Below are 25,029 nucleotides of genomic sequence, written 5' to 3'. Positions count from 1 at the left end.
TCTCGTCCTTTAGCTTCTTTTCCTCGGTGTTGTAAAGTTCACTAGTTGTGAACTGTGTCTTACTCTCTGCGATAGATCACTGAATTAGATGATTTAAATGAAGGTTTAAACTTGTATTTATAGGAGTTTCGCCAAAAAACGAAAAGACACGTTCATTAGAGGAGAGCTCGGCTTTTAATCAAACGAATAACGCGAAACCATATTATAATGGATGCCGGGAGGTCCCACATGCCACATCATCACTTTATTCTCGTACGTCAGCCCCACATGGATATCAGAGGTTTGTATCGGAGGTTTTAACATGACATGGCCTACAAGACTTGCGATATAGAAAAGTTCTGACGAGGCAGATGCGATATTATATTAGAACTGTTGTAATAAAACCAATCGGGTCTGCAACCATATCGACAATCGGCAATCAGAGGGTCTTATCGGAGGTGCCATTCAAAAGTTCCGATAAAGGGCGGATGTGATTTTAAAAATTAATCGTTAACTTAAATCCCGTCGGGTCCGCATATCGGAGGTCAGAGATCAGAGCTCCATATCGCATATCGGAGATCGGAGCTCCATATCGCACATTAGAGATTGGAGGTCCACATTGCATCGGAGGTCCATATCGCACATCGGAGATCGGAGGTCCATATCGTAGATCGGAGATGTGACACAATGAAAAACGCTGATATGATATTTCTCCGATATCACTGTTCTTCACTTTTGGCTCTTTCTTTTGGGCATATGCGGTCTTTTTATGGATTTGCTCCTCCCTAGCTTGTCTTGGCTCTTGCTCTTGGCTTCCGATGGCTTTCCTTTGGCTCCCGATGGCTTCTCTTTGAACTGCTTCTCGCTCTTCTCTTTGGTACTGCTCCTCTTGCTCCTTGGGTCCAACGCTTCTTGGGATTTTGTCTGTATATTATATATATTCAATCCATATGGCCATCAATGACAACACTAACATCTCAACAATCTCCCCTTTTGTCAATGATGGCAATATACTCCTTTTCCTGGATTCTTTCCTTTCTGTATTCTCTCCCCCTTTGGCATCAATGGAAAATACCAACTGTTGGTTCTTGTTCTTATTTTGGAACAAATCTTGAAGAGCTTTCCACATCTCATGGGAATTGTTTTTCTCGAATAGATGAGGTATCAAAGTATCTTTGACGCCATCTAGGATGATCAACTTGGCCCTCGCATCCATCTCTTTGTACACTTCCAACTCCTTAGGGTCAATCGACTTCTTGATCTCTTTCTCAGTAAAGTCCTAGATCCTGTTCACCATCAGAAACAACTTGATCCTTTCATTCCATGGCCTATAATTAGAAAACCCTTCCAACTTGTCCTCATATCGTAGACCAACCAACATCTTCGTCATTGTTATTAGTCCTCCAACAACAATGTGACCAACTCCCTCTTGAGCTGTACTCGTTGTGCACACTGTGATTCACTGGCCATTCAAAGTAGCTCTAATACCATGTTGTTTTTCCATGGCATTGGGGAATCTAGGTTAGGGTCTTAGAGTCTTTGACACTACCAACTTAGATGCCACAACAAACTACTTTGCATAGCAAAATATAAACAATCTATATTACAACTTTGTTATATTATCAATTTATATTACAATACTGTAGGGCTCCCGTACCAGGGATTATGGCCCTCATACAATCACTGATACAAGATTACAAACTAGGGTTTGGTGTCAACAACTATGACAACCAATCTACCCTGAACAAGATATAATTGATTGTCTAGTTGATGTAGTGCACTATCACTGCTCCTCCCGGTCGTACCCTAAATATGCAACTCTTCCTTGTTGAAATTTCTTAGTCTGACACGTTAGAAATCCCTACTGCTTTATTTGGTTTATTTCACCTACTCGTTTATTCCTTAACAAGTTATTTATACATATAAATACTGAAAATAAAAACAAATGAAACCTTAACTCATATACAGATCAACAACTAAAATACTAGACAAACACACAAGGGACATCGTTATTTTTGGACAATCGTCCCCAAAAAAACCCAATGCGGGAAAACTGGTGCAATAGTTCTGAGGGTTTTATAATTATGCTGATTTCTTGAGTACAACTAGGGTGCCAAACTGGCTCACCCAACAAAGATTTTTACATGCCAATAATACCTCTTCTTGGAGACAGATATTCAACAAGTCTACCCCACGAAAATCCTTCCGGCGCTTTTCCAAGGCTTTGCGTCAGCCCTGCTAGCCTTAGCGTAGCTCTAGAACCCTTTGCGTCAGACTTTTGCTTCTCTACGTCAGCCTTCTGCGTCTCTGCGTCAGCTCTCTAGCCTTCTGCGTCACCCACGCAACCCCTTAGCCTCTGCGCAGTCTCTAGCTGCCTCTGCGTGGCTCTGGCTGCCTCTACGTCAGCCTCTTTGGTCATTGCATTGACCCTTAGGCACTATCTCTGCCTCTCTGCCCCTCGTTGCAACAGATCACTTGTTCGAATTTTCTCAGCAAACCCCACTCGAGAAAATTGAACTGACTGATCAATCTTGGTGTGTCTCCAACTAACCCTCAACCCTCTTATACTTTTTCTGTTGAGCCTTCAACGACCGAGATTAAGTCCCTAATCAATGGCTAAGATTAGATTTGGCTTGATCCATGTCATTTAGAACATTCTCACCCGATTTTATTTTAATTCTCATTAATATTTTAATTTTCCTAAGTTTGGACTTTTAGGAACTCCATTAAAAATATTAATTATTTTAATATCTCTCTAACCGGGTGGAATTTCCCCAAAACATTTATAGGCCTTGGAGATCTCATGTGCTTTAGCCTCTCCACCAATTTTCATGGCTAGAGCACATCCAATGCTACCACAAATCAACACTCCCTCTTAGCAAGGAATGTGCTTTAGCAATGTTCCACCACTGAACATCACACTGATCCTTCCGCACCGGTACTTGTGCTGATTCTTGGCCTGTTGCCCAACATCCACTGCACTGCTGCCTCCCATACTGCTACCCATGGTTCTACCACTGCCACTGCTACATTTGCACTGCAACTCCCTCTCAACATGCTACATCATGTTGCCCATAGCACTACCACTGCTAATTGCTGCACTGCAACTCAGTTACCGAGAAGTAGGTAACCGATCTACCCAAATACTGACATCCTTGTCAGTCTGGAAGCCTCTTGATGCTGAAGCTACCTCTGGTGCTATCCTGTGCTCCCTCTGCCGCCTCTGCGCTGCTGCAAAGACCTCTGTGCATCTCGCACTGCTGCAACCACCTTTGTGCATCTCGCACTGCTGCAAACACCTTTGTGCCTCTCGCACTGCTGCAAACACCTCTGTGCCTCTCGCACTGCTGCAACCCCCACTGCGCTGCTACAGACCCTAGCACTCTAGCACTGCCTTGTCGCTTCATCGCATCTTGCTTCTACCGACATCCGTCATCCTGGCACTGTCATTTGGAGCTCCCATAGCCGGATATGATCCAAGAGTTTGGGCACCTCAAGGATCCTGCCCTCCTCATCTTCTGTAGTCCTCATGACTACAGCTCGATGTCACCCCACCTCTTCTCTAGAGGTGCATGAGCACTCATGGCACAGTTGTCATCAGTCTCAACTTCTTTCTCCTCCTTAGCCAAAGCTTCCTTGGAGTTCGAAGCCTGTCCCTTATTCTTCTTCCTGGGACACTGGGTTGCATAATGACCTAGCGCCCCACAATGGAAGCACTTTACCTTGGAGATATCCTTCTTCTTCCTCTTCCCCTACTATCCCGCAGATGCCAGAGCCGCATCCTCTTCCTTCTCTTTCTTGATTCGACCTCCTTTGCTGCTACTCCCTGCCTTGGTCAACCGTCTGATCTCTTCTTGGCAAAGAGTTGCCCACATCTCTTCCCATCCTGGAAGATTAGCTCTGCCCAAAATGCTTTGGACAAATGTCTCCCAATCCTTAGAGACTGCATTTAGGGCGGTCCTCACCATGAACTCCTGATCCGGCATGGCCCCTATGGAAGTAAGTTGGTCCCGTATCTCCTACAATTTGAGGAGGTATAGATCTATTTGCTTGCCCTTCTGCCTCTGATACGACTGCAACTGATTCTGTTATAACATCTTTCGCTACACGGAAGTGCCCTGATATAATGTCGTCAAAGTATCCCACATCTCCTTTGCTGTGTTCTTTTCGACAATGATCCTTGACCCCATCAAGGATTATGCACTTTTCCCTCGCCATTGCATCCTCATACTTCTCATTATCAGCTGGGTTGACTGGGATACCATGGTTCTCAAGGCGAAGCCATTGATGCGATGTCTATCCAAGACTAACAGGATTATGGCCTTCCAGATAACAAAGTTGGAAGCCCCGTCCAGCCTATCCTGATTCCTCAGTTCGTTCACTGCCATCTTCGCTCCTCTTTTGGACTCCCTCTGAGATTTGACTTCCCTCATGGAAATCTCCCTCTAAGTCTTGATTTCCCTGCTGGAAATCTTTCTGTCAACTGTCGAAGTGCTCCTCTCCAATCCTCTTTGCAACTGTAACTCAGATCTGGATTTTTCTAGCCAAGAAATTTGTCAAGGCAGCGACTCCCTCTACCTTGGTCCTGTCTCGTTAGGTACTGTTCTCCTCCGGCAGAAACAACACCGCACCAGCTCCACAATCTGCCCACAACTCCCTAAGTCCCGACAATTGAAGAAACTGAGCCTTCCAGCTCTGCGTAATCCCGGCAAAGGCTGAATCACTCCTCTGGCCAATTGAGTCAAGCCTACTTGACTAAGTAGGATGACGTGGCTCTTCATGAGCATCTTCTGCCTCTACGCTGGCCCTATCTCTGGCTTGAAATGATGACGCAGGCCCTCTGCGTCACTCCTTCTTTGCTGCGTTCTACTTAGGAGCAACTTTGTCTCTCGAGATAACTGCTACTGCTGCAAATTTCCGATATTGCTGGTGTCTTCAGTCCTCCTGTGGTCTACAACGCTCTGATACCATGTTGAAATTTCTAAGTCTGACATGTTAGAAATCCCTACTGCATTATCTGGTTTATTTCACCTACTTGTTTTTTCCTTAACAAGTTATTTATACAAATAAATACTGAAAATAAACACAAATGCAACCTTAAGTCATATACAGATCAACAACCGAAATACTAGACAAACACACAAGAGACACCGTTATTTTTGGACAATCGTCCCTGGGAAAACCCAATGCAAGAAAACCTGTGCTGCTGTTCTGAGGGTTTTATTATTATGCAGATTTCTTGAGTACAACTAGGGTGCCACATTGGCTCACCCAATAGAGACTTTTACACGGCAATAATACCTCTTCTCGGAGACAGATATTCAGCAAGTTTGCCCCACGAAAATCCTTTCGGCGCTTCTCCAAGGCTCTGCGTCAACCCTTCTAGCCTCAGCGTAGCTCTAGAACCCTCTGCGTCAGCTCTCTGGCCTTCTGCGTCACCCACGCAGCCCCTTAGCCTCTGCGCAATCTCTAGCTGCCTTTGCGTGGCCTCTGCGTAGCTCTGGCTGCCTCTGCGTCAGCCTCTTTGGTCACTGCGCTGACCCTTAGGCACTATCTTTGCCTCTCTGCTATGTACTCACTGCCCCTCGCTGCAATAAATCACTTGCTCGAATTTTCTCAGCAAACCCTGCTCCAGAAAATCTAATTGACTGATCAATCTTGGTGTGTCTCCAACTGACCTTCAGCCTCCTCTTATACTTTTCCTGTTGGGTTTTCAACGACCGAGATTAAGTCCCTAATCAATGGCTAAGATTAGATTTGGCTTGATCCATGTCATTTAGAACATTCTCACCCAGTTTTATATTAATACCCATTAATATTTTAATTTTCCCAAGTTTAGACTTAGGAACTCCATTAAAAATATTAATTATTTTAATATCTCTCTAATTGGGTGGAATTTCCCCAAACCATTTCTGGGTCTTGGAGATCTCATGTGCTTTAGCCTCTCCACCAATTTTCATGGCTAGAGCACATTTGATGCTACCACAAATCAACATTCCTCTATGAATGGATCTTGCTCCTTTAGATCATTATACACGACTGTCCAATCTACCTTCTAGCTGATCATTAGTCCATCAACGAATCAACACATAGGGTCTACTTGCAAGTTGTTCACAACTCCATTTGTGAACAATTCCTAGAATGCCCATTGCTGCTCCTCAACTCTTAGGGACTTCTTCCCTCTATTTCCCTCTTGTGTTGTTCTAATGAGACAAACTTAGGGCATGGGGGGTTACCCACAATGACCTTCAAACGTCCTTCTCCAACCACCAACTTAGGGCTGATTCACTTGCCGACTTAGGCTGCCACTTCTTTCTTCAAGGGATTAACCAATAGGCCACTTTAAGTCAACTGTTCTTATAGTTGTCAATGTCCTTCTCATCAATTGATCTAGGGCTGCAAAGACACCTTATTGTTACCCTCCAACAGACCTTTAGTTTCCCTTGAATTTCTGTTCAAACTGAACTATCCATCCACGAGCAAACATCAACATAAGAAAAGAAACATACCTCTGCTATCTCCTTCTCGGATCTGTGCTTTACTTTTGTGGAACTCGGCCCTGGTTAGGGCTACTATAACTGCCGCTACAACTGTATTTCTAGGCCCAAATCACCTCACAATTACTGCGACTTGTTTTGTTCTGCAATCCTTGTGATGTACTCGGCTTAGAACAAGGATAAACTCCTTCGTCCAACTCCCAATTGAAGTTTTGGCCACCTAAAGCAATCATAGAGAATTGCGGCCCAAATTCATGGAGAAATCTGCACTAAAAACTCATACAAACAGTCCCAAAACTTCATCCAAATCTCAACCTATTCCTCTCCTTGAATCTACCCAAACAATCACAAGAGGTAGCCCAAAACAAGTCTCCCTCTCTTCCTTGAGCTTCAAGACCCGAGGCCTAATCAAATGCTTTTCTTCTTATGACAAATTTCTCTTTGGATGTATTGATGAGGTCTCCACGTCTCTTTATTTATATGCCTTCTTGAGCTAACATCCAACATTTCAAAGGGACTCCTTAAGTGAGGTTGACTTGAATCTTTAGGACAATTAGCCCACACAACATATAAAAACATAATATCTCAACTTCTAGACCTCCTCTCTTGGTGCTTGAATTACCCCCTTACTCCTTTAAGGGTGCTCTTCCATCTCTGAGTGTCAAATAATCAAAATTCATCTTGGTTTCACACCCACAAGCTTGCGTGCAAAGCCCACATGTGTTGATCAGTGGTTGTCATTGATGTCAACCCAAGCAGCACTAGGGGCTACCCCGATCTTGCAAGGGATTTTTGACTTGACAATTTACTCTATTCTGAGTCAAGGGTCTTCTAGATGGATTTTACTCGTCGAGATGTTTCCATTGATATATGGCACGCCAAGTAATTCTTCATGGTTTGAGAGATATTCATGTTTGAAGTTAGTAACCCCAGTTAGTGGGCTAAAACCCTATGGGGTTGTGGCATAGCTCTCATAATTGGTTGTGGTCATTGAATAGTCAATAATTAATAATGTTTTTTTTGCTCCTAAAATCCCTCCAACGTTCACTTGTTGAGGACCCTCTCAACTCAAGACATTCATATAAATAATGACCCTCATATCCTCCTCTAGTAGGGATTTTGTGGCTTCAAATAGGTCATAGTGGCATTTTCGCTATAACTGTTTTTTTGTTTTTGTTATTTCTTCTGCGAGGCTTCAGAAGTTGAAATTAAAAATCCATTTGAGCCGAAATCTTGATGAACCTCGTGACCGAATTTTAGATCTTGGTTCGCTACATTTTTGGAGATATGATTTGTGAGGAAGTTAGGGTTTTTGCAGGCTCCCAAATTCCATGTCAAACAGGTGATATTGGGAAAATCATCACAACTTTCTCTCTGAGCATTGGATTCAAATTTCGTAAATAGTCATAAAAAGAGGACATATTGTAGTTTGTTGAGTAGCGTTTTCAGGGCCGAAGGTCGCAACAGTGACACGTGGCACTTCGTACAAGTTCGCTCTTCTGAATAAGTCTATAATCAGGTCATCATGGGAGATTGGGCATAACTCTTTCTTGAACAATCCATCTTGATTAGACCTGTGGGGTTGGAAAGAGGATTTAGAGGGCTACCACAGGACGAAATTTCAGACCCTAGAGATCTAAAACTATATAGATACAACAGATTCAATATCGAGCTCCTAGAAGGCAAGAAAAAACATGCATTGAAGAATCACTATAGTAAGGACCACACATCAACAAACAAGGATAAGTCTCCTACAACAAGGTATGTATGATTAGTGTTTACATTTGAGATATGAGTATCATCTCTGACATAGGTTTTTGCAGGACAACATAAGTACATACAGGGCCTCGGTTATATCTCTATGTCTCTATATGTCACAGTTAGTTTTGATACCACATTTCGGATGTCCTATTCTTGATACTACACATTTGATGCTACATATTCTTGACGCTACACCAAGTCTGCTAAATCTATATGATGTTGTAAGTTCATGTTACTTGTCTTGTCATAGTTGATAGAATGGTCTCTGTTGTTGTACTTAGAGCTTGGTCCATCACAAGTCTAGGGTCTGTCATCAATTTTTATTGTATATATCTTTAGGTCATAGTCTTGCATAGAGTCCAGGCCTATATCAAGAGTGGGAGTCTTTGTCTATTGCTGCAACAAGTCAACAACAAAAGTGACAAGCACACTTCAGGTACGCATTGTAATTTTGATTTGTATTTATTCATTATTATGCACTTACATGTGTTTTGCAGGCAGAGGTAAGTCGAAGGGTATTTTTTTTTGTTTTAGGATTGGTTTTGCTGGGCAAATTTTGCATGCAGGTAGAAGAAGATTCAAGTACAACTTCAAGCAAGAATTCAAGAGCAGAATTATCAAATCAAAGGAAGCATTGGAGCAGGACATCCTTTGAAGACATGACAGTCATCCGTATATTGTGAAGAAGTGTCAAGGCCAAGAGTCATCATTGTAAAGTTGTAAAAGAGTCATTTGTAAAAGTGTCATCAGTGGAAGAGTCATTATTGTAAAAGAGTCAATCTGCCTAGATTCGAAAAGGCATTATTGCGATGTATAGGAGTCTCTGTTGGGATGATGTCTTGGTTGGGTTGCAGGTCATAGTGTGATTGGGTGTTCGGTCAAAATCATTGTAAATCATATTGTATCATGGATCGTTGTCCCTAGTACGAGAATCCACACTCTTGTCTCATTTCAATCATTATAGGGTGGTAGGGAGGTGCTAGGCTGGTGCATGAAGTCGCCTACAGGTTGGAGCCTATGAACACTTCAGGGTGGTAGGTTGGTCTAGGATGTTGGGGCATCCATTCAGTTGACTACTAAAGAAACCAGGGCATTGGGGCATCCTTCCAGTGGGAGCTGGAGAAGAATGCTTTTCTAGAATTCTAGGAAGTTGTTTCTTTCATTTCAGTTGGGGCTGAAGATTAAAGAATTTATTAGAAAAGCGTTCGGTGGTTTTTGACTTGGAGGGGGTTTTCCACCTAAAATTCTTGTGTCTACTATGTTCTTTTATTTACAGTTATTACTGCATAAACATTAATAATAATTGAAGATTAACTAATGCTCTGAAAATATTTAAAAGTGCTAATTGCTAAGGAATACTGATTCACCCCCCTCTTAGTATTTCCAACAACATGTTGGGTTCTTAGCCCACAAAGCCTTTTTGTGGTGCCAGTTCCTCCACAGACCTGAACCCTAGTGTTTGGAGTATCTTCCAAGCTACAAATCTCAACAATAAACACCCACAACAGTCCTCCTTCATTAATTAATCTTAGGAAAATCAGGGTATCGACCCACAAAGAAATTACAGAGAAATATGAATTGATTGGAACCTATAACTTGCCCCATTTGAAGAATTCGGCCCACTAGAAATTAGCCTCTGAAGAAATTCAACCTAGAGAATTTCGACCCACCTCTCACTAGCAACTCATCCCTATGCTTTCCCTTTGAACATCCTCCACATCTTAGGAAATTCGGCCCTAGCAAATTGGCCTCTCCAATAATTCAACCTCCTCCTTGCTTCGACAATTCGACCCTACAATCTTCGATAATCTGGCCTCTTGGAAATGCTCCTAAATCTACCTACAATCTTCCTCTTTCTCCTCAATCTAAATGAGCCTCTCACTTTGGAGAAATCACTCTCCCTTGTTGAGAAAATCATTTTCCCAAAAATGCAGTAGTTGCCTCTCTCTCGTGTTGTGTCTTCACCTCTCCCTTAGGCTTTCATTTATAATCTTCATCAAGCCCAAATCCTTAATTCTAATCTCCCTTTTAGAAGATCTAGGGGATCAACGTTTGAGATCATCTCTAAGTGACTTAAATAATTTCATTATTTATTCTTAGAAATTGACTTAATAGTCCACAATAATTAATTGACTTTAATTATTTTACTTTTCCTAAGTTAGACTTAGGAAAGAAGACATAAATCACTTACTCCATCACATAAGTGTTGAGAAATCCAATAGGTTGGCAAGTTAATTGATTTCTCTTATTATGACGTTATCTTGTGATGTTTCATTATTAGTTTTCTACTTTCTAATATCTTATTCTTATCATCAAGGCTAATGCCAATCAATAAACAGAAGAGGACACGAGATATAGGCACGCAGCCAGGGAAAAAACCCTACGTAGGGGAAAACCCAGTCAAGTAATTCTTCCTTCAATAGATTCAAAACAAAGTTGAGATGCCCAAGACCCTTATAACCTAGACTAAAGACTCTCTCCATCAAGTCATCCTTGTTTATTCTTCAATTCTGAGTTCTGTGAGTAACACAGTCTTCTCATGCTTCAATTCTGTGGCAACCTTCTCATACTTGAGTCTTGTGGCATCCTTACCTTGCTTCAATCCTGAGGCAACTTCCTTTGATTTATAATTCGATCCTGTAGCATTTCTTATTATGCTTCTATTTTACTTGTGTCATACTTCAGTTCTGCAGTGGCATCATAACTCGACTTTTATTACACTTCAGTTCTGTAGTGGCATCATAAATTCGGTCCTTCAATAATCTTTATTAACATAGGTATACTTCATTCCTTTGATCCTATGGTGGCAATATAGATATAACTTGATTCTTCATTTTTGAGGTGGCAACGTAGATGTAGCTCGATCCTTCAGTGCTGTGGTGGCAACATTATAACTCTGTCCTTTATAACAGAGACATATTGAGGTGGCAACCCAAACTTTGGTCATGTAACAATCTATTCATACTTCAACCCTTTCATGCTTTGGTCTGTGGTAATACAGTCTTCGATCTTTGTGGTGGTAGCCCAGAAAGGTCTTATACCTTGGTTCTGTGACAACTTGCCTTCCTCTGTGATCACCGAACTCTCTCTCAGATGCTCCAAACTTCTTCTCTAAAATTTCTGCGAAATTGTATCTCTGTGTTTTCAGCAAAGTTTACACGCCTATATATCGTGGTTTCCCATAGTAGAATAAGCCGACATGAACTTGTTTGTGAAGCCGACTTTTGGAGGATGAGTTTGAAGGCCAACCTTGCAAGGTGACTTGATGGGGGAGTTCTTTTGACAAAATAAATTAGACTTTGACTTAAATAAAAAATCCTAAAGCCTACAATGGAGGCTTGACCTATGACAATTGACCCAAGCATGAAACCCATGCTTTAACAAGTTAGTTTAATGAATACAAATTTATTTTTGCTTGCTTTTGATAAATATATTTCCTTATGAATCAAGTATAATTATGAAGACCGAACCTAGTTACATTCTTCAACAGTAAGCACCTAAAGAGGCGATAAATCATCTCCTACATGCTAAGACACCAAGCCTATGCAAAAGACCTTCCAAAACTATCACAAGCTCTAACAGGTGTGTAGGCATTATCTATGTAGTGACGTTCCCTTCAACATTGCCAAGAACAATCCATTTTACCAGGTTATGTTTGATGTTATTGTTATTGTTGGCCCATGGTATGAAGCCCCTTCTAACTTGAGAGGCCCTATTCTTCAAAATGAAAAAACTGATTTCACTGCTAGATTGGAAGAATTTAGGGCATTATGGGAACACATTGGATGCATTGTGATGTCGAATAGTTGGATTGATAAAAAAGAACCCTTGTTATCTTCTTAGTTGATTCTCCCAAGAAGACAATATTTATGAAATCTGTTGATGCATCTACACATATCAAAGATGCACGATTATTATGTAATTTTTTGGACGTGTTCATTTAGGAGGTAGGTCCACACAATGTTGTCCAAGTCATAATGGAAAACACTACAAATTATGTTGTTGTTGGTAGGTTGCTTATAGAGAGGCATTCTAACTTGTTTTAGACACTTTGTGTTGGACGCTGTATTGATTTCATGTTAGAGAGTATAGGGAAAATTCCTTATGTCTGGGATATTGTTAAATCATCAAAGAGAATAACAAAATTTATATATAATCATGCATCTGTGCTTAATTTTATGAGAAGATTCACTGATAACGAGGAGTTGGTGTGTCCTACTATTACACAGTTTGCCACTAGCTTCGTATCTCTTCAATCTCTCTTGAATTCCATGTGAGATGTGAAGAGAATGTTTCTTTCACGGGAGTGGCATGCTTTATCTTTTAGCTGCAAACTAGAGGGAGATGTAGGCTAGTTTCATATTAGGAGAACTTTTGGTAGGAGTGCAGGAGGTGTGTGCCATTACTAAACCTTTGGTAAAGGTTCTTTGATTGATTGATGGGGACAAGTCTACAATGGGTTACTTGTATGAGGCCATGGATAGGGCCAAAGAAGACATTCATAACTATTATGAGGATAAGGGGGATGAGGTTTTGAAAAACAACATTTGGTATGGAGAGTGATTGATGAGTGATGGAACAATACATTCCATCCTCCCATTCATGCTGCATGGGTATACCTTGACGATGTCTTTTCTTATTCCTCTAGTTTCAGATTTGATGTTGAGGTGATGGATGGATTCTTTAATTGTGTTCATAAGATGGTGCCATCTGCCAAAGAACATGAAGAAATTCTAAAGAAATGGAGATATATAGGGTGGCATGTGGCACATTTAGGGTTGACATGGTTATCCATGATAGGAAGACCAAAATGCTAGGTAAGCTTTAGTTTGTTTCAAATTTCATTGTCTTTTCATACTTCGCCTCAACTTTCAAATTTCAATTTTTTTTCTTATGTTTCTCTTATTTGTTGTAGATGTGTGGTGGATAAGCTATGGTGGCAGAGTAGTCAATCTCCAAAAGCTTTCCATTCAAGTTCTAAACCAACTATGTGGCTCCTCAAAATGCGAACACAATTGGAGTGTATTTGAAAATATACACACCGAGAAGCACAACAGGTTAAAAATTTTCAAATTAAAATTTTGAAATCGTTATAAATTGTAATTTATTATTTTTATGATTATTAATTTATAATCTATGACCCTCATATAGGTTGGAGTCCGAACGCCTTAATGACATGGTCTACGTCTATTACAATCTTCGATTATGGGTGAGGAAATTATAAAAAACACGTCATGGAATCTATCTCATTGGATGGGATTGACACCACTGCTGCATAGAGGGTTGAGGCTGGGAGGCCTGTGTTGGAATTTCTAAGTCTAACCCGTTAGAAACCCTTTATGTACTTTCTAATTTATTCCTACCTACTTGTTCTGTTAATTAACAGGTTATTTACCGTGTAAACACTGGAAATAAATACAAGTACATGCTCAACACATTACATATCATCAACTGAAGGAAACAAAACAAGCACACAAGTGACACCGTTGTTTTTGGACCAATGTCCCCGGAAAAACCCAATGCGGGAAAACTGGTGCAACTATCTGAGGGTTTTATTATTATGTAGTTTCTGAATACAATCTGGGTGCCAAAACCGGCTCACCCAACAGAGAATAATCTCGGTAGTAGTACCTCTCCTTCGGAGACAGATGCTCTAGCTGAAACCCCGGATAAACACTCCGGCAGTTCCTCAGCTCCAATCTGCCCCACGAAAAACCCCAGCGTCAACCTCTAGGGACTGCGTCAGCCTCTTCAACCCTCTGCGTCAACTTTCTCGACAGTTCTGACAGTTCCAGCTGTTCCTGGCAGTTCCGGCTTCTGCCCTTTGTGTCAGCTTTCCCGGCTGTTTCAGCAATTCCCGGCAGTTCTGGCTTCTGCCCTCTGTGTCAGCTTTCCCGGCTGTTCCAGCAGTTCCGGCTGTTCTTGGCTGTTTCGACTTCTGCCCTCTGCGTCAACTTTCCTGGTTGTTCCGGCAGTTCTTGCTGTTCCCGGCAGTTTCAGCTTCTACCCTTTGCGTCAGCTTTCCCAGTTGTTGTGCTGATCCTCTCGGCACTATCTCTGCCTCTCTGCTTCTGTATTCACTGCCCCTCAACGGCAACTCTAATCACTCTCCCGGCTTCTTCAGCAAACCCTGCCCCAGAAAGTCAAAATCTTGATCAACTCGGTGTGTTCTCCAAGTGACCCTCAAGCCTCCTCTTATACTTTTCTCGTTGACAAATCAACGGTTGAGATTAAGTCCCTAATCAACGGCTAAGATTAGATCTGGCTTGATCCATGACTTTTGGACCATGCTAACACAATTTTATATTAATTCACATTAATATTTTATTTTCCCTAAGTGTAGACTTAGGGACTCCATTAAAAATATTAATTATTTTAATATCTCCCAAACTGTTTAGAATCTGCCCAAACCCTTTTTGGGTATTGGAGATCTGATGTGCCTTAGCCTCTCCACCAAATTTTGTGGCTAGAGCACATTCGATGCTACCCCAAATCAACACTCCCTCGAGGACTGTGCTCTAGCAATACTCCTCACTGAGTATTACTCTAATCATACGACATCGGTCCCTGATGCTAGGCCTATTGCCCATCATCTGCACTGTTGTATCTCGTACTGCCACTGCTGCATCTGTACGACAACTCCCTCTGCATCCATGTTGCTACCCATGGCCCTGCCACTGCCACTACTGCGTCTGCACTGCATCCCCTCTCATCATGCTGCCCATAGCACCGCCACTGCTAATTGTTGCACTGCAACTCAGTTACTGAGAAGTAAGTAACTGATCTCCCAACTCTGACATCTCTATCAGGCTAGAGACACTCCTGATGCTGAAGCTCCCTCTGTCACTGACAAGTTCTCCCTCTTTGACCTCTGCGCTGCAACTCCCTGCATCTTGCACCATTACACACCTCTCTGTGCCATCATGCACTGGTGCAACACTTCCGTGCCTCTCGCACTGTTGCAGCCTGCTAGCCTCGCGCTGTCCTGGGAATCCTGCACTTTCGCTCCCTCTGCTGCTCCATCCTCATTCGTCTCTATCGACATCTCCTAGTACTGTTACTCCTCATCGGGCTCCCGTAGCAAGGTATAATCCAGGAGGTTGGGTACCTCGAGGATCTTGCCCCTCATCGCCTATAGTCTGCTTGACTACAGCTCGATGTCTCCCCACTTCTTCTCAAGTGGCGCATGAGTACTTATGGCACAATCGCCATCCCTCAAGGCGAAGGCCTTGATACGATGTTTATCTAGAATGGACAGGATCCTGGCCTTCCAGACCACAAAGTTGGACGCTCCGTCCAGCCTATCCTGATCCCTCATCCCATTCATGGCCATCTCTCTACTCTTCTCTGTCGACTCCTTCGAGTCTCTCTACTTCCCGCTTGGAAGTTCTTGGTTCGACTCCTGCTGAGTCTCTCTACTTCCCATCTGGAAGTTCTCTGTTTGACTCCTCCAAGTCTCTCTACTTCCCATCTGGAAGTTCTCTTCTGGACTCCCTCTGAGTCCCGATTTCCCTCCTGGAAATCCTTCTGCCAACCATCAAGTTGCCCCTCTCCGATTGTCTATGCAACTGCACCACTGATCTGGATTCCTTGGCTAGAAATCCGCCTCAACAGCAACTCCCTCCCCTTGGTCTTGCCCTGTTAGGTACTGTTCTGACTACAGTACCCCACCAGCTTCACTCTGCAACTTACCCACAGCCTCCTATACCCCAGCAACTGAAGGATTGAGCCACTTGGCTCTGCGCAATCCTAACACCGGCAAATCAGCTCCCCCAGCCAACTGCATCATCCCTCCTGGCCTTTGCGTGGCTCTGCATGAGCCTGATTCTACCTCCCTTAGCCTCTGCGCTGTCTTTCTCTGGCCCAGAATGATGACGCAGTCCCTCTGCGTCACTCCTTCCTCTGTCGCCTTCTGCAAGGATCAACTCTGTCACTCGGGACAACTGATTTCTGCTGTTGCTGCTCTGCTTGGCTGATGTCCTCAGTTCTCCTATGATCTGCAACCACGCTCTGATACCATGTTGGAATTTCTAAGTCTAACCCATTAGAAACCCTTCATGTACTTTCTGATTTATTCCTACCTACTTGTTCTGTTAATTAACAAGTTATTTACCATGTAAATACTAGAAATAAATACAAGTACATGCTCAACACATTACAGATCATCAACTGAAAGAAGCAAAACAAGCACACAAGTGACACCATTGTTTTTGGACCAATGTTTCCGGGAAAACCCAATGCAGAAAAATCGGTGCAACTATCTGAGGGTTTTATTATTATGCAGTTTCTGAATACAATTTGTGTGCCAAAACTAACTCAGCCAACAGATAATAATCTCGGCAGTAGTAGCTCTCCTTCGGAGACAGATGCTCCGGCTGAAACCCCGGATAAACACTCCAACAGCTCAGCTCCAATCTGCCCCACGAAAAACCCCAACGTCAGCTTCTTCTGCCCTCTGCGTCAGCTTTCCCAGTAGTTCCAGCAGTTCCCGGCTGTTTGGCTGTTCCTGGCAGTTCCGGCTTCTGCCCTCTACATCAGCGTTCCCGGCTGTTCAGGCAGTTCCCTGGTAGTTCCAGCTGTTCCTGACAGTTCCAGCTTCTGCCCTCTGCGTCAACTTTCCCTACTATTCCGGCAGTTCTGGCGTTTTCCCTCTGCGTCAACTTTCCCAACTGTTCTAGCAGTTCCCGACAGTTCCGACTGTTCCCAGTGGTTCGGGCTTCTGCCCTCTGCGTCAGCTTTCTCGGCTGTTGCACTGATTCTCCTGGCACTATCTCTGCCTCTCTGCTTCTATATTCACTACCCCTCAACTGCAACTCTAATCACTCTCTCGACTTCCTCAACAAACCCTGCCCCAGAAAGTCGAAATCTTGATCAACTCGGTGTGTTCTCCAAGTGACCCTCAAGCCTCCTCTTATACTTTTCTCGTTGACAAATCAACGACCGAGATTAAGTCCCTAATCAACGGCTAAGATTAGATCTGGCTTGATCCATGACTTTTGGACCATTCTAACACAGTTTTATATTAATTCACATTAATATTTTATTTTCCCTAAGTTTAGACTTAGGGACTCCATTAAAAATATTAATTATTTTAATATCTCCCAAACTGTTTAGAATCTGCCCAAACCCTTTCTGGGTATTGGAGATCTCATGTGCCTTAGCCTCTCCACCAAATTTTGTGGCTAGAGCACATCCGATGCTACCCCAAATCAACAGCTTGCCATGGAATTGGCCAATGATTGGTTATAGGAAGAGGCTCTGGAGAAGGTAGTAGCTGCAAGGGAGAGAGAGGTAGAGGATGATGAGGAGGTGGAGGAGGAGCAATAGGAGGAGGAGGTGGACGAGGAGGTGACACCATCTATAACATGGTCACTAGTAGAGGATGTAGTCTACTTCCTCCTAATTCTTCTTCTAGAGAACATCAAAGTCCAATGCCAACCTTCTTGAAATTCTATAGCATGTGCAGTAGAATACAATTTTCTGCTTTGAGAATTACTTCCTAATGATTTTCAAACAATGTTTCTCATGCCACTGATATCATTGAATAATTACACATATAAAACCTCAATTGCAAATGCAACAGAAACAATAAATATCATAGAAAGACATCCATGCACAATAGACACAATATTTTTACCCTAGGAAACCCAACCTTGGGAGAAAACCCAACAATCTTTTCTTGAGGAGAAATTGTCTTTTCAACAAGGTTTACAAATTATAAATTTGTGCCCACTTACAAGTTAATTTTCCAGTCAAACTTGGTCAAAACTACTGTTGGTCAATGTTGGTCAAACTAGTCAAAATTCATCTCAAAAATTTGTGGTTAACATTGGTCAACGATCTATGGTCAAACTGGGATGCGGTCAAACACACATGTACGAAATGCAATCAAACTCAATTAAAGCTATAGTCAAACCCTTCGTGAAGTTGTGGTCAAATTTAGTCAAGATGTAGTTAAACTTGGTCAAACTGTGTGGTCAAAACTTGGTCAAAGAACCGTTGGTCAACGTTGTACAGATCAATCAAATCTATGGTCAAGGCTGGTCAAACTCTATCAACTCCTCACAGGTGCAGCCTCCAAGAGCAGATGTAAAATGATAAAGATGATCTACAACAAACAAATCTCTCCTTAGTTGAAGTTGTCCACTAGAAAAGATAAATTGAGCTTGCTATGTTGATGAGTGTCTCTTCACATGCTCATCTACTTATATCAGTGTTATCAGAACCGGATCGGAACCGGTGGAACTGGTCGGTCCCTCCGTTTTTGGCCCAAAACCAGTCTGAACCGGGCCTCCGAACCGGAACTGGCTGGTTCAGTACCGAACCGGCCAGTTCAGTGCAATTTGACTTATGCAGACCAGCCTAAAAAACCTGCCCTTTTTTATTTTTTGATTTTTTAGTTGGTTCCCCACATCTAATTCTCCCCTAGGCTAGCCTAATATTCAAGCCTATGGCCCTCAACCTAATAATGAAGTCTATGGCCCTAATATTGCTATGCAATTCATGGTAATGTTAAATTCTTAAAGTAAAAATGACATTCTCCTTAAAGTAAAAGTGACATTCTCCTTTATCTTTCATTCTTTATCTTTCTTTATGCTTTTACTTTTAGGAGAATGTCACTTTTACTTAAATTTTTAACATTACCATGAAATGACTTGGGATGTTTGAGAGTGGTTCCAGCCTCATTGGATTTAATATGGAGAAAGTAGAATTTTAGATTTCACTTAAAATTCAGCAGACTTAACAGTTTTTCAGGATTTCAGGATTGCAACATTTCCATTGGATTTTGTTATGTATGAGGGTATGGAACTAGTATTTAATAAAGAGCACCAAGCCCTCTATGTACTTTGATGTTAGTGGCCTTGGTCGTCGAACTCCTCTATCATGACTCTACTAAAAATGTACCCATCACTCAAACAAAATTTTGACATGACATGCTACGTTTTTTCTATCTTATTTTAATGCCTAAATGGTTATATTGATGATGAAGACCCCAATATAGGCAATGATTTTGATGATATGTAGGCATTTGTTGTAGCATGATTTTTTTTGGATGCTGAGACCATCTAGAGCCTATTTTTTGATGTATTTTCGATTCAGAGATGGATTGCACTTGATGCTATTTTGGTTATGTGCACCCTTACATTCTATGTAAATGAGAACTTTTGCATATTTGTGTATAAATGGTTTGGATTCATATGGATACACATGAATATATTTGTTTTTCTTTAAAATATGAATATTTTATGTGTTTTTGGTAAACTGTTTTTTTTCCCGGTTTTTTACTGGTTCCGGTCTAGTTTCCACCAGTTCCCGGTCCAAAAGGTTTTTCGGTTTGATCACCGGTTCAGTTCTGATAACATTGATTTACATAGATCTCTAATGTTGAATGGAGACCCAATAAGAAGCCCCTCATCACAAGGAGCCCCTTCAATTATTGAGCCTACATTACAACTCAACATTAGACTAGAATTGTTTATTCCACTAATGGGTAAAAACCCCATTTAAATAAACAAATCAAACCCACTCTATAAAAAATAGATCACTCCATCCCAATGTAGGAAATGTGAGTACCATGGGCAAATCTTCTCGAGCTAGACACCAAGGCTAATGGGAGAAAGACTGCCCCGAGCTATTCACCCCTAGCCAAACCAGCGTTGACCCATGGGCGAATGTGTCATTCTCCCCTAGTCAAATCAACATGACCCTGGGGGAGAATGTCTGTCCAATGCTCCAAACTACAAAAACATCAACAAACCTTAGGACCACCTTCCTCTTAGTGGAAAAGCCATTACTTTTTCCCATAAAAGGGACAGAGGAAATCATTAGTTAATACTTTATGTACCTAATTTAATTATATATGACTCATGAGGATGAGATGCATTTATTATATTTTTTGTTGATATTTTGAGGTTGAGATAGGAGTCGGGATTCAGGGCATGATTCATTGTTATGTGTGATGTAGCACTAGACATCATATACATCTTATACATTAGTTTGTTTTTCATATTTATGTGGCAATGCATTTATTTGATGTTGTGGATGCTTTAGATGCTAAAAAATTGAATAATTTTGTACTTTTTTTTTGCCAATTTTTTCCCGATTCTTACGATTTATTCTTTTTCCTGACCTTTACCAATTTTATCCCGATGCCATTGTTTGCAACATTACTCTAGATGGAAAAAATGTAAAAGTTTAAAAGCTAAGGATTGCCAAAATCTCTGAATAAATTAGTAAATGTATTGATGTTTACCACACCAGATAAAAATAGTAACAAAGGTTATGTGAAGTTAATATGCATATATTCTTATCTATAGAGATTTCTCTCTCTAAGGCACCCTTTCATTACCTTACATGCTATTTCTATGATTTGCTTCCATTCCACTTGGAAAATATTGATGGTACTTGAATGTTTACTTTTTCTAACATTATGTTGTAACAAGGACTTCGTTAGTTAGCTGAAGTGAAGGAGAAAGGTCAGGGCATGAATAACTAATGCTCCTTTTCATGTGTAGCTTCACTTGCTTTCTTTTAAATTCTGAACTTTGGAGTCTGAATAATGGAACTGTACATTCAGGAAATCTGCCATCTTGAACTCTTTGACTAAAACATAAATTACTTTTATGTGAGAAGGATTTTTATTTTTATTTTAGGGCTCTAAACAAATGAATACTGTTTTCTAAATTTTACTAACTTTAGCTTCTTAAAGAATGCTAATTTTTGTCCTGTTTTGATATGAACAGCAAGCTATGACGGAGATCGGTTTATCACACTATCTGATGGTGTCCGCAAAGTATGGCATCTTTGTAGTTTTAGCAATCTGCTTCGTAGAGTCTTCCATAGCAAACAGCTTAAAAAACTGCATCTTGATAGTTATTTGTTCTGGTCACACGTTGGAAAGAAACCTTTTCTACTAGTCAATTGGTTGACAAAATCTGAGAGCATCATGAGCAAAATGTGCATTTCAATCAACTTATAACAACATTTCAACAAATTTTTTATGCCTTTTCTGTTGGCAGGCAACACCTTTGCTCCTGACAGTGGCTGTTGTGGAGCTGAGTGATATTGCATTTGCTGTAAGTAATCAATGTGTACCTGGTTGTTTTTACAGTTAAAATAGAGTTGCCTGTAATGTTGTAGTTTTGTTTTTTATCAGTTTATATCTTCTATTATTGGGGATTTTCATGTAGAAATTTAAATCTGACGGCTCAAAACTTTATGTATGTGCCAGGTAGATTCAATACCAGCAGTTTTTGGTGTCACAAGAGACCCGTTCACAGTTTTCTCTTCAAATATGTTTGCTATTCTTGGTAATACACCTTTTAAGTATGCTTCATTGTTTAAATCTATAAGCCATAAGTATTTGTATCTTGCACTGACATGTATATGGCAGTTCTACTAAATAAATTTGCATTTTTTCCGTCCCTGATTTTCTCTAAGCTTATGTATGAAGTGGAGGAAAAGGACTATGGTCAAGTTCAGTTACAAGTAGATGCTCTGTGATCTTATTGCTGAAATTGCAATTTAGAAGCACACTGCTGTGGACAACGATCTCCAATTCTCAACAAAACCATCTATAGAGAGCAAAGCAAAGCCAGGTTTACAATGTTGGGTGCTACCGATTAAAGTTGTAGTTGAGCCACAACTGCGCAATGGTTGACACAATCCTAAATGTAACTCAAGGGGCTATCACTGTCACCACAACAATACCCCTTTACACTTTAGACCAGCTCTCCTCTAGCTCAAGGGGGTTATCCCTAGGGATAGGATCACTAAGGCTTTGCAAGAAAGGCTCAATATTAAATGGGGAATCAGCTTTAGTAAACAAAAGTTGAAGTGGTTTATATGTTTATATTTTATGGTTGTTGGAGGTGAATGACAAATACCAATATTCCCTTTGGGCATATGAAGTCTAGACGGCACTAAGAGGGATGAAAATTTATGAATGGATGATTTTAAAATTGCTGTTTTAACATGCAAAAATTTACCTCTTGTTGTCGCGCGGATTGACACGACAACGCTCAGATCGGGGGCTGTCACTCTGATCCCCGATCCCTCCGTTTAAGCCTGTCTCCCGCGGCTAAGGGGGGTAGACCCTGTGAGATGATGAGACCAACTGTCGACCAGTTGGTTGGGAGACACGAGATACGATATGAAAAAGCACTTGATTGATTTGTTCAATTTAGCAGACCAGTGCCTTAAGAGATTGTGGTTAAAACGATTACTTGTTAAATGATATAAAAAAGATATGGACCATGAACAGCAATCATCTATCATCAGCGAAATTACAATGCTCTTAGAATGACCAAAACGATATCCAACAACTGAAAATTTTAACAGATAAATGCCTTAAAATACCACGAGAATTATAAACCATTAACCAGATATCAATTTCGCATCTCGGCTTGAAAACTTAGATCCCAGCATGAAAGATATACATAAAAACCACTGAGACTGACATCTTGCTTTTCCACAAAATTTTTATTTTTTCAAAAAAAAATTTTTTAATCTTTTTTCCAATTTTTATTTTTCAATGTTGTGGAAATTAAAAATAAATCCTAAAAAAAATTAAAATTCTAAAACTAATCTAATTTTAAAACTAAACTAAACAAAAAATTAAATTAAAATAAAAAAAAAAATCTAACAAAAACATTTTTATTTTTTATATTATAAAAATCAAAAAAGAAAAAATCTAAAAAAAAAAAATCTAAATTCTAACCATTAAAAATAAAACTAAAAATATATTTTTTCATTTTTTATTATTTCTATTCTAAAATAAAACAAAAAATTAAATCTAATTAAAGTTAAATCCCTAAAATCTAAAATCTATAAAATCAAGAAACAATTAATTAATATCTAAATATAACTAAACTAAAATCTAAAATGATAAAATCTAAAATCTAAAATTATATACAAAATCTAAGAGTGAAATCGCATTTTTTTTATGTTTTATGTAAACTAACTATACAAAAGTCAAATTTAACTTATGCCTATTAACATGAAATAAAAAAAATTCAAAACGCATCAAATAAAAAAAATGCCAACGGATGTTACCGTGAACGCTAGCCGTCAAAACAAACCCACGCGTTTTCAAATAAGCACACAGCATTGTTGAAATGAAACATCGTTGAAATGAAATCGAAAACGCAGCGAATATTGGAGCTGAAACACCCACGCGAAAATAGAAACGACAGGGACGCTGCTACAGTGAGACTCCAGCACGCATGGAAAGAAAAACCGTAGAGGGAACAAGGGTCTGCGTGGTTGCTCAACGAAAAAAAACGCAGCTCAATCCACAAGCAAAGAAGACGCTGTCACAATGGGAGCAAACGAAATACCAATGGCAGCCCAAACCAGATGAATAACTCAGAAAAATTCAAATGGGCGTAACCATAACGGGCTCGATGAAAAATGCATTCAAATGAAAAACAAGCCGCAGAGAGATTTCTTTGGTTATCAGTGCAGGTCGAACGACGGCAAGACTCGATGGAGGTGCTACCAGTCAGCACTCAAATTTCATGGACGCAGACATACGCTCTGTCGCTGCCAGCGTGGATGAGGGCAACAGTAAAACGAAAAGGGACAAGAGGCTGAGACTGCGGCTGGGGATATTTAGCACTGGGAGCGACAAATTTTTAAATGGAAAACGACAGCAGACCAAAATCACAACGATGCGGCTACAGTCTCAACACGAAGGAGCAAACAGATAATCAATGGCAGCCAGACCAGAAATCGAAAACAATAATGGAACGTGGGTTTCACGTGATGGCTCAGGCATATCAAGATTGCTTTCTGAGAGAAAGAAAAATTGAGAAATCTGTTCTATGCATTTACCAAACCCTTAAGAAGTTAAGCTCGAAATTGTAAATCGACTTTCTGAGAGATATATCAGCGTTCATGACGGACTTACCTGATGCCTGTATGAGATAACGTGATGCTCATTTCACAGAAACCGGTCACGTTGAACATATAAAGTACCTGGTCTGTGATGAATGTTTGGAAACCTTTGACGGCGGATGAGAGCTCCACTATTTAGCGCTGGTCCCTTTTACTCGGTGACAAAACAATTCCCGCTTATGCCAGCTCCCAAAAACCTTTATTCTCAGGACAGCAATACTATAATCCTGTAAGATAGACAACAAAATCTCGGCAGATATATGCAAAGTTTTAAAGTAAAGCCCTTCAAAAATTACCCTAATCGCATCTTCAGAAGAAATCCTAATGAAAACTGCCAAAAAATAAACTTGAAACCCTAGAACAGCTAATTAATGTACAGATTTTGGCCCCTACACAGCCAGATTTAGCAATAACAGCAGTAATGTTTTCAATATATCAGAAATTTTGAACTTCACTGTGAACAGAAAGAAAATTTCTCAATGTAAAACAGAAAAGAAACTTTGAATGAATAACCCAGGGAACAATCAGCTGGGCTCTGCACAGAAAAGCCTGTGGGAGTCGGCTGGTTCAGCCTAGAACTTCCCCAAACGCCCACAATTTCCTTCAGAAATGTTTTCCTGCACATCTCAAGCAACCATCAGCAAAGAGAGAGAGAAAGCTGCTAGATCTCAGGAAATAATGGAGATACCTGCCATTATTTCAGAAACCCTAGCAGCCCTCAAACCCTAGCAGGTGAGCAAGATACCTGTGCTCACACTACTCTAAAAACAAGCTATGATTAATGGCTGAAAACTGAAATATACAGAAAATTAAAGATCTCACAGCAATTCCAGAGAGCAACACCAACACGATTTGGACCCCAAAGTCTTTTTATTAACCAGAAAATCAGATTACA

General features: G+C 40.7%; 1 protein-coding gene across 3 annotated transcripts in view; it reads left to right on the top strand.

Moving 5' to 3' along the window:
* The window catches only part of PDE149 (integral membrane TerC family protein), a 444,133-nt gene that overhangs the window by 294,929 nt on the left and 124,175 nt on the right, over positions 1-25,029 (top strand). For all 3 annotated transcript variants that reach the window (XM_089439373.1, XM_089439371.1, XM_089439372.1), the window contains 3 exons: positions 20,981-21,030; positions 21,257-21,313; positions 21,469-21,547. In XM_089439373.1, coding sequence (XP_089295499.1) covers positions 20,981-21,030; positions 21,257-21,313; positions 21,469-21,547 — 186 coding nt within the window. The remainder of the gene's footprint in view (positions 1-20,980; positions 21,031-21,256; positions 21,314-21,468; positions 21,548-25,029) is intronic.

Source organism: Pinus tabuliformis, chromosome 9 (genome assembly GCF_031772625.1).
Source record: "Pinus tabuliformis cultivar Carrire ecotype Pingquan chromosome 9, CPIR1, whole genome shotgun sequence".
NCBI classification, from domain to species: domain Eukaryota; kingdom Viridiplantae; phylum Streptophyta; class Pinopsida; order Pinales; family Pinaceae; genus Pinus; species Pinus tabuliformis.
Note: the sequence above shows the minus strand (reverse complement) of the source record. Positions and strands in the feature narration are given on the sequence as shown.